This window comes from Macaca thibetana, chromosome 8, assembly GCF_024542745.1.
Source record: "Macaca thibetana thibetana isolate TM-01 chromosome 8, ASM2454274v1, whole genome shotgun sequence".
Taxonomy (NCBI): domain Eukaryota; kingdom Metazoa; phylum Chordata; class Mammalia; order Primates; family Cercopithecidae; genus Macaca; species Macaca thibetana.
The window spans coordinates 40,997,301-41,013,885 of NC_065585.1; the positions used below are offsets into that span (position 1 = coordinate 40,997,301).

A 16,585-nucleotide genomic window follows, 5' to 3' on the forward strand; every position below is an offset into this window, starting at 1 on the left:
GGTATATCCCCAAAATAATTGAAAGGAGGGCCTGTTAGAAATATTTGTACACCCATATTCAAAGTAGCATTATTCACAATAACCAGAGGGTGAAGGAACCCAAGTGCCTACTGACAGATGAATGGATAAACAAAATGTGGTGTAGACATGCACATATGCATAATGGAATATTATTCAGCCTTAAAAAAGAAGCAAATTCTGATGGGTAGAAATATCTAGAGCAGTCAAATTCACAAAGACAAAGTAAAATGGTGGTTACCAAGGGCTGGGAAGAGGGGAGAATGAAGAGTTATTGATTAATGGATACATAGTTTAAGTTTTGCAACCGAAAATAATTGTGGAGATAGATTGTGGTGATGGTTGCACAACATAATAAACATATTTAATAACACTTAACTGTACACTTAAAATCGTTAACAGGTAAACTTTATGTCATGTGTATTTTACCACAATTAAAATATTTTACCACATTTTAAAAATATGTGTTTTAGAAGAAATAATATGAAATCCAATTCAAATTTAAGAAATACTAAATTTGTTTCCATGAACAATGAAACTGCTATCTTTCTTAGCTACATGCTGAGCCTAGATGCTGCATAAGTACCTTAACACAATTTATGATATATTAACACCAGCTTTCACTTCCAGAAAATGTTATGTTTACCTCACCTACAATACTTGAGCCACCTGAAGTTAGTAAATAACATAGAGTAGCATGAGTCAATATTTTAAAATAATGAATGATAGTATTATAAGGGCTAAAACATAGTTATAATTTTAAAGGCAAGAAACATGCCTAAATTTAGTGGTAAAAGCACATTGTTAGAATCCTATGTTAACATGCCATATCCTATAGGGTTAGTTTGAGATTTGTGATGATGTGAAAAGATAATACTATTACTTAACATCTCTTTTATTCTTATTACTTATTGTTTCCACAGATATTATTGTATTTAATGTAGGCTTGTGTATTAATAGGGCATACATCAAGTCACTTTCTGTATAACCTGGTCTGAATGCTGTCCAAAAAAGTAAGCATTAGGAAGGATGGATCCAGGATTACAGTGAGTTGGCTAGCAAATGAGTTTTTCTATGTTTCCTTAGCAAACATCCACTTAGTGCTATTACCTACTAGGTCAGTAGTTTTAAACCTCTAAAAATCTCACTTCTAGTTCTGTAAAAAATTATTTATTAATGATACACATATCCTACTATACTTTTACAATACATAAAATATATGTAGCTATTTTAAAAGGTGATTAAAATAAATATTTGCAAATAGTTATTTTAAATAATAAAATAAGTCATGCTCTTAGGAAAAATATGTGAAGTAAAATGCCTTATAATGTCTGAAAACAGTGGCTTAATGCTATGTGGCAGTATTAGATTGTAGTTTGCTTATTAAACCTGTTTGCTCTTTTTCCTGGGCACTCTCTAAGGCTATATTTCCCAGTGTTCCATTTTCAGCATCAGTTTGTAACTAAGCAGCCAATGGAATAGAAACAGAAGTGATGTTACCATTTCCAATTCCTGTCCGTAAAAACTTCCCATGTACTGGCTGAAGAGAAAGGGCTCTAAGGCCTTCTAAGAGGGAAAGCCCACAAGATGAAAGAAGTCTTGAGCCCTGCATGACTACAGAAAAGGCTACTGGAAATATCTACTTTGGACTGATATTTGATCAATAAATGAACTTTTGTATTAAGTTTTCAGGGTTTGTATATATTACAGAAGGTAATGTACGTTAGGTAAATACAGTATTTTGAAAGTTTGCTTCCAAGTTCAGTTTTCTCATATTTAGTTTTAATTATGTCATAGTTGAAAAAGAAACATCACAGAGACACACCATAGGCCATGTAAAGTATAAACCTAGGGTAAGGTTTATTGTTAATAATAGTAGGTGTAAATCCATATTTTATTAATCTTTTTGATAACAGAATTTTTTGGTAAACTTCTTGTCAGATCTTAAAGTGTCGTATTGTCTTCACTGGGGGCTAATGAAGAGCTTAACTAGGAGTAAAAGTTGCAAACTTGGTATTATATTCAAACCACAGTTTCATCACTATAACCTTTTTAAGCCACTTTCCTATTTTCTCATTATTAGTTTAGTTAAAACTAACACCCCCACAAAGGCATGAGACCATCTCGCATTTAGAGTGAGAATTCTAGGTGAAGCCATATATTAAATATTTGTAAAGTTTAATTTCTTTTTTGTTTTTTAGATTAAAAATTAAAAGTAAGTTCTACTATTTATTTCCATTCCCCAGGGAAGTGAATCATGTAGCCTCATGGAGTTCATGGGCCTTTCACTGAGGATCACCATATGTGATATAACACCAGACCCTGAGAAGAAGAAACTAAACAAAAAAAACAGTTTAACCAAGAGATAGATGACTAAATGATTACAGTTGCTAAATGTTATAACAAGAGTTACTTCAAAGTACTGTGTGAACTTACAAATTATTACAAGATGAAAAGAGCATAGATGCCTGAGTGACCACAGGTTACAACCAATGATCTCCACTTAAGTTCTGGATCTCACCTACCCAATTGTTCCCACAAGTAAGTCCCTCTTATTAAAAAAACAAAGCTCTTCTTTGATTATCTCTCCCCCAAGTTATAGTTCCATTTTAGAATTTCTATTTCTTATTTGTTTAAAAAAATCCTAGAAAGAATTGTTTTTAACTGTGCTGTCCAGTACAGTAATCACTAGTCATATGTGTCTATTTAAATTTAAAATAATCTAATTAAAATTGTAAAAATTAAAAAGTCAGTTAACTTACTTACCCTAGCCACATTTCAAGTGTTCAATGGCCACATGTGACTAGTGCTACCATATTGTACAGGACAGTGCAGATATAGAAGATTGCCATCACTGCCAAAAGTTCTATTGAACAGTGCTATTCTAGACTGTAATAGAAAAATTAAAAGTGAAGTCTCCAGATCCAGATTGTCTGGATTCAAATTCCAACTTCTACTCATGACATTAGCTGGGTAAATTGGGTAAATTTATTTCTTGTCTCCCTACTTTTTCCCCCCATCTATCGAATGGGGATAATAACTCATTCCTCCTTCATAACTTTGTTGTGAGGTTTAAATGATTCACAGGTAAAGGCTTTGAACTGTGTCTAGCACATAATAAGTGCTTAAAAAGTGTTAGGTGTTCATATTTTTATTCTCACTGACTCTGACTCACGTCTTCATTTTCTTTACAAGCTCCCATCAGGCTTTGTCCTCCACTGTAAGGTTTGTCAAGATTTACCAAATTTCTCCATCTTGCCAAATCCAATGGTAAATTATCAGTCTTCATCTTACTTGACCTGTCAGAGCCCCTGCCACAGTTGATCATGTCCTGTTTCTTAAAATATTTTCTTCATTTGGTTTCTAAGATATCCTTTTTTACATTTCCTCTAATGGTTGCTTTCTCTTAAGTCTTTGATGAATTTTCTTCCTCTTCCTGACCTCTAAATGGTAGAATGTCTTAGAGCTCAGTCTTTAGTTTTCTTCTTGATTGAAGTTACCATAAATAATCTTATCCAGTTCCATGGCTTCAAATGCTACCTGCGGATTACTCCTAAATTACATCCTTTGCTTTGATCTACTGGGCTCTGAATTAATCTATGCAATTAATCATGTAATAACTGTACTTAGATGTCTAATGGACATCTCAAAATCAAAATCATGTCTAAAACAGAATTCTTGATTCCCCCATGAGGATAAATTGGCTGCTGATGTCTTATATCTACCATGTGATTTTAAGTTTTCAATGTACTTTTCATACATTTAAAAATATTATCTTTATAGAAATGCTGGTAGGATAGCATATGTCAATTCCATCAGTCAGACAGACATACTATGACTCAGATCTGCTGGGTAAGTTTTTAAAGAGTCCATATTTAATATATAACCCAGAGTAAGCAATAGATTTCAAGTCTCCTTATTCCCTCTATATGCTCTCTACTAGGTTATGATGCCTATCAAGTCATACTCAATTCTTTAGAAACAGTGATTTAAAAGATGAGCTTCCAATTAACAGGCAATGGAACATACAAATAGTGTGACAGAAGAGAGATATAACTTAGTCACTATGTGTGTTGGTCAACATACCTTTATAAAAGGTTTCTCCTTTGCCAATTATTATTTACATATAATTACTGTGATATCATCCAGAATCATTTCACTATTCTTTAGGAAGACCCCGTTTTGCTGAGTTTCTACTCTTCAGAAGGGAGGTAAGTTGTCTTGTCTGATCTTGAAATCCATGATGGTATAATAACATTTATTTTTACAAAAGTAAATACCATCTCAAAAAATTGAAATAATTATGATATATCATTCATGACATAATGACTCTTTAACTTAATTACACATAGATCTTCACACAGAGACCAGGAAAATAAAGAGAATACTAAACAAATCTTTGAAAATACAAACATACTAGTGGAAAACACAAATAATTTATTTGTTTCAGGCAAGTTACTCAATACATCTTATATATTTATGTCTGAAGAAAGAAGCTATTATAAGATATAGCATTATAAAAACTAGTTCATTGCTGTAGATAATTACTTTTGATAATTTAATATCTAAGCTACTAGATCATACGCTCAAATACTGAAATTTGAAGATTTGTTTCAAATACTTTTGGAGCTTATGATTCCATTTTTTTCTTAAGAAAATACAGCATAATTAAAATCTTATTTTAAACACATATACATATGCACACAAATACAGAACTTAGAAATCCACTGAAAGTTTGAAGTCCAGTAATTTCTGGCTATGCTACAGTTAAACTTGGGCTTTAAAATGAGAGATAATCTAAATTCTATTGTCAGCAGGTCAAATCTATTAGGTGAGTAGGTATGAATAACTGCAAATATTAAGAACTATTAAAAATGTACCCATTATAATGTCACCGAATAGTAATTAAGACAATGACAAAGAGACTTTGTCATTTGCTATGTGATAGATAGGAAGAACTTTATGATATAACAAAAAACAAGACTACATTTCTTAAATCTGCCAACATGTCAATGTTTTTGAGATGAAAACCTATAACTACTCATACATGAAAACCAAATCGGTATTGTTACAGAATCTCAATGTATGGTCAATAGATCTATAATTTTGTAATACAAATACTATCAAAGAAAGATATATGGGATAGTTATGCCAAAAATGTAAAGACATGAAATTGGTCATTTAGAAATACTGACCCTTCTGTTTTTGAAATATTCTACATCTTAACTTCTGTGACACTATCCTCTCATAATTTTGGTCTTTTCTTTGTGATTGTTCCTTCTTCTTCTTCTTGGACTTTTCCTCCGCACAATTCTAAAATGCTAATCTTCCACAGGGCATTGTCTTGGCCTACTGCTATTTTATCTGTATCATTCTTCTTGGGCAATTTCAGCCATGTTCATGAATTTAAGTATTATCTAAACTTTGTAACTCTCATATTTATGTCCCTGGTCCTGACACAAGCTTCAAAAGTGTTTATTTAAATGTTCTAGACATTTCCACTTGGAAATTTTCACAGATATCACAAATTCAAAATTTCCTAAACCAAAGATTCATTCTCTTCCTCTTTCCCCAACATCTCTCTCTCTCTTTTTTTTTTTGTGTGTGGGGGAGTGCAGGACAGAGTCTTGCTCTGTCATGCAGGCTGGAGGGCAGCAGCCAATCTCGGCTCACTGTAACCTCTGCCTCCTGGGTTGAAGCAATTCTCATGCCTCAGCCTCCAGTGTAGCTGGGACTACAGGCATGAGTCATCACGAAGGGCCAACTTTTATAATTTTGTAGAGATGGGGTTTTGCCATGTTGCCCAGGCTGGTCTCGAATTCCTGACCTCAAGTGATCTGCCTGCCTTGGCCTCCCAAAGTGCTGTGATTACAGGCATCAGTCACCATGCCCCAACCACTCCTCTTATATTTCCAATGTCCATTAATGGCACTACCATCCACTCAGTGATGCAAGTCAGAAATATGGGAGTTATCTTAGAATTTTCTCTCCTTCACCTCCTCATATCCAATTAGTCACTTAATCAGGTAACTGACTACTAATTTTGCTCTTTAAAAATTCCCTGAATCTATCATCCCCTCTCTATCTTTATTACAACTGGCTTAGTTCAGGAGCTTATCTTTTGTCTGAATTATTGTACTTCTCCATTAATTCATCCTTAAATGCTCTTTTCCAGATGTGGACTTAAGTTTACCTCTTTATTGTAGCCCCACTGGAATATAAGCTCCAAGAGAAGAAGGATTTCTGTCTCTGTTTTCTTTAGGATAGTCCCTGGCAAATGATAGGTATGCAAAAATTATTTGTTACATAAACAAATGGCAGCCTGAATGGGCTAAAAACTATACATAAAGTACATACAAATATGACCATATCAATCCTCTACTGAGAACCTTTTAAAACTTCCTATCATCTATAACTATGATGTGAGATGCTCTATGACCTGGTCTCTATTTATCTACTAGCCTCATCTCTAGCTATTCAGTCTAATATTTTATGTTGAAATTATGTAACTGCTTATCATTCCTGCACATATCATGGATCTATGCCTTGTTTCTTATGGTTTCTATCTAGAACACCTTTCTAATTGTCTTTTACCTGATGATACCTCTGATTAGGTATCATCTCCAGGAATTCATTCCTGGAATTCCAGGTTGAGTCAAGTGGCCTTCCTCTGAGCATCCAGTGTACCTTCTATGTAATTCTAGATTCACCACTGGTGTATGACCTTGAAGCAATCTGTTTAAGTATCTGTCCTCTATTAGACTGTAAGCAACTTGGGTTATAAATGATTTCCTATTCATCTTTTTTCTTCATGTGTCTGGCACACGGTAAGTGGGCAATATTTATACATAACAACCCTGAATGAATGGAATTAATTATTTCATTTCATATATTTTCTAAATTGTAGTCTTATTAACATCCATTTGAGGTTCCTAATTTAAAAAACATTAGTAGACTTTATTTTTTAGAGAAATTTTAGATTGACAGATGTTTGTAAGTTTTAAAGAAAAAAACGCAATGAACTTCTATTAGAGAAGTATAAAAAAATCTCAATTTCAAAAGGCCAACATATATCATATTAGCACAACATAGTTAATTATGTATAAATATTAACAATTTTAAGTCATTAAAGTATGATCTGTATGTCCACTGTCCATAAATTAAACTTCTATTTATACATTCAAATGCAAAATAGTATTTTAAAACAACAAATAAAAAATCCTATAACAAAAATCACTTTAAATATCTTTAGTTACAATCAGAATATAAAAAATACCACCAAATAATTATTTCAACATAATATTGTTAAATAAGACTAAATTCCCAGAATTACAATTAGTTTGTAAAAATCAAGATTAGCCGGGTCCAAGAATTAAAGTAACCTTAAATTATTTTGTGCTGTAGATTTATATCTGACTTCTATGTACAAGAGTCCTAGTAGTCAAGCATAAATTAGATTTAATCCAGCTGCCTATAATTTATTTTGCAATAAAAGAAACACCATATTACATGCATTTGTTTGTTAAGTAGAAGATATGCTATTATTTCCAAGATACCAAGGATTTAATGTTTAATTATCAACACCCATTTGAAAAAAAGACATCGCTCTGATTCACAAATTTCTTAATTGCTAACAGTGGCTTTTCTGAGTAGGAGTGTTGTCTATAATTTGTTTTTGCAGATGTGATTTAGCAACTGAATTTTAAAGTAGCAAAGCTTTGAATATCTTCACTGTCAGCAGAAAATTCCTCCATCCCTGCTGCTGGAGAATATTGCTGTTTGAAGTTTTAACAGGGAAATAAAAATTGCAGTGAGAAAATTGACATTACTGGCAAATGTTGCTTACAAACTGAAAAGGAAGTTGGGTTGTCAGCAATACAAGAACTGTATTATTCACACAAAATATGAGGAGTCATCTTCACAGTATCTTGCTGGGAATGGAAATTAATTTAGCTGGTTCCAACTTGAGGAACCTAAAGAAAAGCAAATATCCCCCATTTCAGATTATCTTTACAAAGGATCAGCAACTGGCAATTGGGTGTCACAGCATAACTCTTCCCTGAGGAGGAAAGACATTATCTACATTTTAAGAACACTAGCCAAGGTTCATTTTGAAGCAGGCTCATTGATCACTGGAAAAAACATCATTGTTGATCTCAGAAAGGTTAACTAGTTTAAAATACCCTTTCCCTCTGGAACATGTCATCATCCACATATTACTGCAATAAAACGAATAGGAGAAAAGAAATATACCTTGTAATGACAACTCAAATATGAAGTTAAAAGTAACATTAAAATTCCTACCCGTTTGGCTGAGCTGAGAAGCACTGCGACTTTTCCGTGACAGACCAACAATAGCTACCATTTTGGCACCAATGCTAGAGCGCCGCTTTTTGCCACTGGTGCCCAAGGCGCCCACTGCAGTGTCAGACTGGCTGCCATCATTCTTCTCCAGTGAGCACATGTCTCCACTGATGCTGGTGCTTTTTGTCATGTTCTTCCCTGATATGCCCATTTGTCTGCTTTGCATTTTGGATGTAAAGACACTGTCAGCCGATGGATCATTAAAAGTGAGGACAAGAGTAAAAAGGAAAAGACAGAAAATGCATTTTAGATAAAACATTTGGAGTATAATTAAATTATATCATCTAATGGAATATATTTTTAGGATTTAAAAAATTTCAAGTACCATGGTCTTGATTTTGTGCTTTGCTACTCTGGGCCAACCTTACAGCAAATATGCAAAATCAGATTTATGATTTTATTTCTACTGTCAAAGACAAGGTGCAAGTTCGCATAATCACAGGAAAAAAATTCATGAAAAATCAGTGGGTTCATTTAAGACACTATGCTGTCCTGCAAGTGGAAGTATGCCTTTAGGTAGGCATACAACATAAGGGAGAAGTTTACAAAAACATTCTTCTGTACTTTACTGTTGCTTTCAAAAAGAAATTAGACAAGTGGGAAAATTTTACCAAAAAAAAAAAAAAAAAAAAAAAAAAAAGGCCAATAATATAGTATCCATTTCGAGAGTGGCCCTGTAACTTTTCTCATAATAAAGTTTATCTACTAATGGTTAAATTTTCTAAAAAGACTTGCTATTTTCATTAGCTTTGAATTAAAAAATACTTTATTTTACTTTACTTAATTTCATCATTACTGATATAAATCTATATTACAAAAATAAAGAAAAGAAAGATTTCCTTCTTGCATTCTTTTGAAAGAAAGAAAAATCATTAGCAGTTTTCCAGACAGTGCACCAGAAAGCAATCAATGAATCACTGAGGCATGTGAGCTGATTAATAATCTACTGCAAGACTAATACTGCAACTGGGAGTAATTAAAGAAATGACTTTGGATTTTTCCACGATTTCTGGGGTATGGTAGAGGTAGATTAGAAAGTGAAGAATCTGGAAGCAGGCTATCTAGCTAGTCCCCATAAACCTAGGAGGAATATGAGAGAAGAAGTCTGTTTTGCAGGAATGAAAAGACTTATTTACACATCAATTTTTGACTCAGTATTGGGGAAAGTTTTATTTTGGTTCTGATAATGAATGTTTAATATATAAAGTAATAAAAAAGAATAAGAATCAAGAAACAGAAATATCTTTAAACATTACATAAAGGATGAGAATTAGAAAACTAACCTATTGAGGTGAACTCTTATATCTAATTCAATATCTTGGTCTTCCAAAAAAAAAAAAAGTGTTTTCTATCCTAGAGTAAAATCTGGTTAAAGGCTAGGACCACATACTACTTTTGTTAACCTATGTAATATCTTCTCCAAGTATTTAAGAGGGAAAAGACCCAGTGTGAAATTAAAAAAATATATATAGTGAAGTATACTATTATATCCCTCACATTCGTTTTAAGAAAAAATGTGGCATACATAGTCAGAAACAGGACAGAGAGAGTCCGTGTGTGTGTGTGTGTGTGTGTGTGTGTGTGTGTGTGTGTGAGAGAGAGAGAGAGAGAGAGAGAAGGCACAGGCGGGTGAGGAGAGAGAGAAGAGAAGAGAAGAGAAAAGAGAAGAGAATATGTTTCTGTAATATCCTGAACTGATAATTTTCAACTTTGTTTGATTTTGATAGAAAGTAAAAAGACAAGGCTTGTTATAGTTTAAAAGGGCCAAAGTTTAACAGAAACTAAGGCTTTATATTATGACCTATGTTCCATAGTTAGAATAAACTAGTGTTTCTGTTATATAGCAATTTTTGGGTGGGCACAGTAGCTCACGCCTGTAATCCTAGCAATTAGGGAGGCTGAGGCAAGATGACTGCTTAAGCCCAGGAGTTTGATACCAGCCTGGGCAACATGTGAGACCCCATCTCTACAAAAAAGTAAAAAATTAGCCAGGCATGGTGGCACATGCCTGTAGTCCCAGCTACTTGGGAGGCACAGGTGGGAGGATCACCTGAGCCCGAGAGGTTGAGGTTGCAGTGAGCCGAGATGGTGCCACTCCACTCCAGCCTTGATGACAGACTGAGATCCTGTCTCAGAAAAAAGAAGAAGAAATTTTCACTAAAAACATATACTTTTCTAAAGAGCCACCTAATCTACTAATTACCAAGGATGTCAAAGATACACTCACAAAATTGTATCTTGTGATTTTTGCATTTGAATTTTTATGTTTGAATATCAAGGCCATAAAGAACTTGACCAAAATCAAGTAAGATACTACAATAAAATACTAATTGGAACTGATACATCTTTTTGTAGATAATATTTTAATGAGAACTTGGTTTGAAACAAGTACACTTCTCTTCAACCTAACAACTTTAATAAAGCATTATTTACAAAAGGAGTTATTTATTTTTATTCATTTGTTTTTTAGAGACAGTGTTTTGCTCTGTCACCCAGACTAGGGTGCAGTGGTACAACCATAGCTCATCGTAACCTTGAACACCTGGGCTCAAGTGATTTTCCTGCTTTAGCTTCCTAAGTAGCTAGGACTACAGTGCATGCCAGCACACCCGGCTAATTTTTTTGGGGGCGGGGGCAGGGTAGACAGAGTCTCACTGTGTTGCCAGGGCTGGTCTCAACTCCTGGACTCAAGGGATCCTCTCTCCTGGGCCTCCCAAAGTCCTGGGATTACAGGCGTGAGCCACCGAGCCTGGCCCAAAAGGGGTTATTAAAAGTTTTATAAGATGGATACTCTTTTTATTTCCTTGAACTTAGAGATCACCAGGGATGAGTTTATGAATAGTGGCACTAGAGTGGTTTGTTTTGATGAGAGAAAGGTTGCGGCTAGGGTTCCTTTTCTTTCTTCACTGGACATCATCTAAAACTATAAGCAAAAAATGTAAAAAAACAAGCTACCATTTTTTTTTTTTTTTGAGATAGGGTTTCGCTCTCGTTGCCCAGGCTGTAGTGCAATGGCACAATCTAGCTCACTGTAACCTCCACCTCCTGGGTTCAAGCGATTCTCCTGTCACAGCCTCACAAGTAGCTGGGATTGTAGGCATGCACCACCATGTCCAGCTATTTTTTTTTTTGTATTTTTAGTAGAGACGGGGTTTCTCCATGTTGGTCAGGTTGGTCTTGAACTCCCGACCTCCGGTGATCCTCCTGCCTTGGCCTCCCAAAGTGCTGGGATTACACACGTGAGCCACCGTGTCTGGTGACAAGTTACCAAAATTTTTAAAGTTTTGGGACTCTTGATTTATGAAATACTTTGTAGTAAAGAATTTGTAATTATGGGCAATATTTTAAAATGCTCAATTTGGTTAGGAAAAGATGTATTACATTAGCAATTGTTTTAAAAGAGAAATTTCATAAGGGTTTGGAAATACAGTATATTTCAATACTTCTGGTGAGATCTCAGTGATAGATTTCTAAAGAGCAACTAGGCAATATATGTCAAAAGCCTTAAAAAAAACAAGCCTACCCTTTAACCTGGCAATTCTAGTTTACAATTTATCACAAGAGAAAACTTAGCAATGTGTACAGATTTAGCTATAATGATATTTACTGCAAAATTGATTATAATAGCAAAAAAAATAAAAAATAAAAACAAGGGGAGAAAACCCACAAATGTCCAACAATAGTGGGTGTTTAAATAAATTATGTTCATCAATAAAAGACAATGTACTTTTGAAAATGCTGTTATATATAAATGTTTATGGACATAAAAAGATATTCTTGATGGTGGGGGATGGGGAGGGAGAAGCAGATATTTGTAACTTAGCTTTGGGTGACGTATGTATTAAATATGGATTCACCCTACTACGAGGGGACATAGGGAAATTCACATCCCAGAGTTTTTCCAGTGACAGAAATCCAAAAATAGTTTTATAAAAAAAGAAGAAATATTTTGTGCTAAACTAAGTAATTTGAGAAGCCTAGATTCATGAGATGATGTACCAGTCATCTGCACAAAAGGAGAATGAAGAGAGTATGACGAAAAATAAAATATTGTGTTCAGAAAAATTTTATTTTTAGGGGAAAAATATAAATGTACGTAGCCAAAAATATGAAATGTTATACTGTGACCAGTCTGCTAAAAGTCATTTTAATTTTTTCTGGTTGATAGCTATGTTTTAAAAAAAAAGTTTGTCTTTTTCTATTTTGTTTTTTCCAGAATAAACATAAAAAGTGTTGGTAATAAAAAAAAACTAAAACAGACAAATGAAAAAAGCAATCAAGGACCAACATCGCTTCTTCTTTTATGTAAGTCAAATTATTCAACCCACATTAGTTCATGTCAGGCGTTAAAGGTACAGTATGGATTTCTAGCTAATCCTAACAGATTACTACACAACATATTGAGTGTTGATATAGGGTGTTCAGTTTTAGAAAGGGACACTGTTTTTACATTTCTAAATATTGTTTTGTGCATATTTATAATTTTTGGCTTTAGAAAAACAATAAAAACTGTATATATTTAGTATTATCAAAGTTAAATATATAAAACTTCCAATACAAGAGACTGATTTATGGCAAAATTATAGTTGTTGAAAAGTTGTATCCTGAATGGTTAAAGAAAAAGGCAAATCTAGTATTGTCAATCATTAGGAGAAAAGTAACAAATAACTACAAAGCAAGTGAAATATGAGTATTCCCCAAATACATAAATAGCATATTAGGGATTATTGGAAGATGTGATTAAATTAAATGAAGTTTATATGCTATAGGGCCAAAAGTTTTCATTGATAGGTTTGAATGAATAGAGGTTAAGTGGTTTGGCTTCAAGATAATAAATAGCAAAGATGAGACAAAGACAAATTCTGAGTCTTAAGAATGCATAGTCATGCCAAAACAAATATTTCATCATATTAGAGCTGAGAAGGTAGTCTGGAAATAGTTTACCAAGGAATGAAAGACTGGGGTGATTCTATGGAGGCCTAACAGCTAATACAATGGAGTATTAGGACTGTGGCACAGGGACAGAAAAGACATTGAAGGATAGAAAGTAGACAGAGATAGTTCCAGGAGTGAAACTATTTATAACACCTTTGGCAAGGAAGTGGTGATAGAGAGGGCTTGTAGTGTTCAAGAGTTTGAAGACAATAGCATTCTGGTAGATTAGAAACAAACCCAGTAGGACTGGTCAAGCTCCTAAACATGTTATCTTGAAAGGCTTACTTCCTTATTCTTCCCACTGTTGTGCTCCCTCAGCCAGGTGCCACAAATTAACTGAATACCTGTTACTATTATAACTCATACTTCATCGCACCAGTTGGCAGTTACTGGATAGATGTCTGGATTTTAAAGTGCCATTTCTTGCATGTTCTTTGCAGGGGAAAAAAAAGCAACAACAACAACAACAAAATCTGGCTTCTGTCTAAAGTTCTCCTTTTATGTAAAAACTTCTCTATATTAAATACCATTTCTTTCCTAAAATGTGGTAGCTAAAATTATCATTATCCTAATTTACTACATAACAAACTTTATTTCACTTTAACTCAAATTACCATCTATGATTTTAGGCTAGTAAACTAGTAATCATTTATTCAACAAAGATTTAATGAACACCTATTATGACAAATATGGGGATACGAAAATGATATGACATAGTCTCTTTGATTAATTTGCTGGCAAGTATCAGCATGTAAAACACAAATATGGCTGCATAAGAACTTGGTTTTGGTTTACAACTGAAATTCCAATGGTCAACTCTAATGTCAATAAATCTTAATTTAGTTAAATGAAAACCTCTCTTTGAAGAGTATGTAAAAACTGAGTTTTTCATACTAATTCTTTGACTTCTGGAGATGACAGAAATGTAAAGTTTAGTATTTTTAACATTATTGCAAGTACTATATATAAATACATTATGTTAATATGCTTGAATGTATTAGTATAGTATCTAAACGTATTAGAGGGCGTGTGTGTGTGTGTCTGTGTCTATGCCACAAAATGTCCAGGGTTAGGGAGAAATATCTGGCTAATTAACAACGTACATTTAGTCAAAAACATCTGCCTTGATTATAGCCATTAGTAATTAATCTATGTTTAACCTTCTTACGTCTTAGGTCTCATGGCAGGAAGCAGTATTTCAGGGGTCACAAGGTAGGTCACTGCTTATTTGGGATAATTTAAGGAGCATCTAGGAGGCCTGTAATTTTCAAAATTCCTTTCCCAAGAGCTTGTTAATGCCAAAAATTCCAATGTATTAAATATTTCTTTTTTAAAAAAACGATTTGTTTCTTAGTTTAAAGTTTGCTCCCTTTTAACATGTCACATTCCTAGGATTTGGACATTCTTATTTAAAAGATATTTACTTTGGGCCGGGCGCAGTGGCTCATGTCTGTAATCCCAGCACTTTGGGAGGCTGAGGCGGGTGGATCACCTTGGGTCAGAAGTTTGAAACCAGCCTGGCCAACATGGCAAAACCCCATCTCTACTATAAATGACAAAAATTAGCTGGGCGTGGTGGCGGGCACCTGTAATCCTAGCGACTCGGGAGGCTGAGGCAGGAGAATCCCTTGAACCCGGGAGGCAGAGGTTGCAGTGAGCCGAGATCATGCCATTGCACTCCAGCCTGGGCAACAACAGTGAAACTCCATCACAAAATAAATAAATAAATAAAATAAAATAAAATAAAAAATTATTTGCAATAAATAAAAATAAATTAAAAGTAGTAGGCTATGTAGCAGGCACTATTCTCAAAATTAAGAGGTATAGCATAGAAAAGGACAGAATGCTCCTGTTTCATGGAGGTTTCATTCATACTGTCATAGTGAAAGACAGTAAACAAGTAAATAATTGATAATTTTAGATAGTGATATGTGATCTGAAGAAAATAAGATGGAATAAAATAACAAGGGACTGAAAAGTTTGGGGACAACATTAAATAAGGTTGTCAAGGAAGGCCTCTCTGAAGAGGAGACAATTGATCTGAGCTCTGAATGATGAACCCAGTCAGATAAAAGAAGTGTGTTCTAAGCTTAGAGAGGAGCAAGTGCAAATATCCTGAGGCAAGAATGAGAATGTTTGTTGGAGAAAATTTACAAAACTAAATATAAATGGAATGAAGTGAAGGTGAGCACTGTAGATAGGATAAGGCCTACCTGTGTGGGGACAAATGCACGGCCTGCATGACTTACTCATATTTAACTGCCTATTCAAGTATTACATCAGCGCTGCCCAAAGACTGTGAGAACTTAGAATGCACAGGTTCTTGTATCAGGAGACTTGGGATTCAGCTCAGTATTATGACTCCAAATATAACATCAAAGGGCATTCTGGAGAGATCATGGCTATCTTCCTTAAAAGTGATAAATTTATGAAGGCTAAATCTTTAAGGAAATTAGGAATATTCCTTTATTAACTGAACATAAAAAAATTCATTTAAACTCTTAAGTCTGTCTATATATTGAACCTTTACTATCTCTTGAATTTATAAATTATCTACCAAATTATTGAATAATAGACCTCTCCCTCCACCATAAGTTTGAAGGAAGTTACTTTAAAGAAAAATTTTAAATGTATTATGTTATATATCGTAAGCATATGTTTCTCTGTTTATTACACCATGCTCATGGTTCCTAATCATTTGTCTATTATGAAAGGATAAATTTTCAGTATCTTTTATTATGCTAGTTATATGTCCCTACACTCTCTAGCTGTGTTTTTTCTTCCTTAAAAACAATTAAACACAAAAACTACATTTAAAATGTACATGTTTAAAAAATAGGTGTCATTTGCTTTCTCTGTGGATTTAAGATAAAAATGTATACAAAAATTATGATTTTAAAATGTCTTCATTATAACATGTATCTTACAAAAACTGTATCTCTTCTCTGATGATTTCAGCTACTTTTTTTTTTTTTTTAATCATCCTTAGAGAGATGACCTGGTTTCCATTTTGTTTCTTTTTCTCCTTGAATTTTTAGTTCAAACATTTCTGGACTCAGCTAATTTAAACCATAGTAAACATCTTGCCACAAATTGATTGATTCCTTTAGCAAACATCTACCTTGCATCTACTTGGTGTTAGGTCCCAAGGACACAAGTGGGGGCTAAAATGGTACCTGCCCTCCATGCTCTGGCATATAGGGGCTGAAATTGACAAAAAGGAAGAATACATTGTTTTTTTCACATAAAAAGGGAGTTTTCTCTAACT

The 16,585-nt window shown here is 33.9% G+C and overlaps 1 protein-coding gene across 50 annotated transcripts in view; it reads right to left on the minus strand.

The window, feature by feature from the left end:
• RIMS2 (regulating synaptic membrane exocytosis 2) overlaps positions 1-16,585 on the minus strand; it is a 752,308-nt gene that overhangs the window by 103,121 nt on the left and 632,602 nt on the right. For 28 of the 50 annotated variants that reach the window (XM_050800643.1, XM_050800641.1, XM_050800634.1 and 25 more), the window contains one exon: positions 8,323-8,564. The exons of the other annotated variants lie outside the window; for them this stretch is intronic. In XM_050800643.1, the coding sequence (XP_050656600.1) occupies positions 8,323-8,564 (242 nt within the window). The remainder of the gene's footprint in view (positions 1-8,322; positions 8,565-16,585) is intronic. 50 annotated transcript variants of the gene reach the window in all.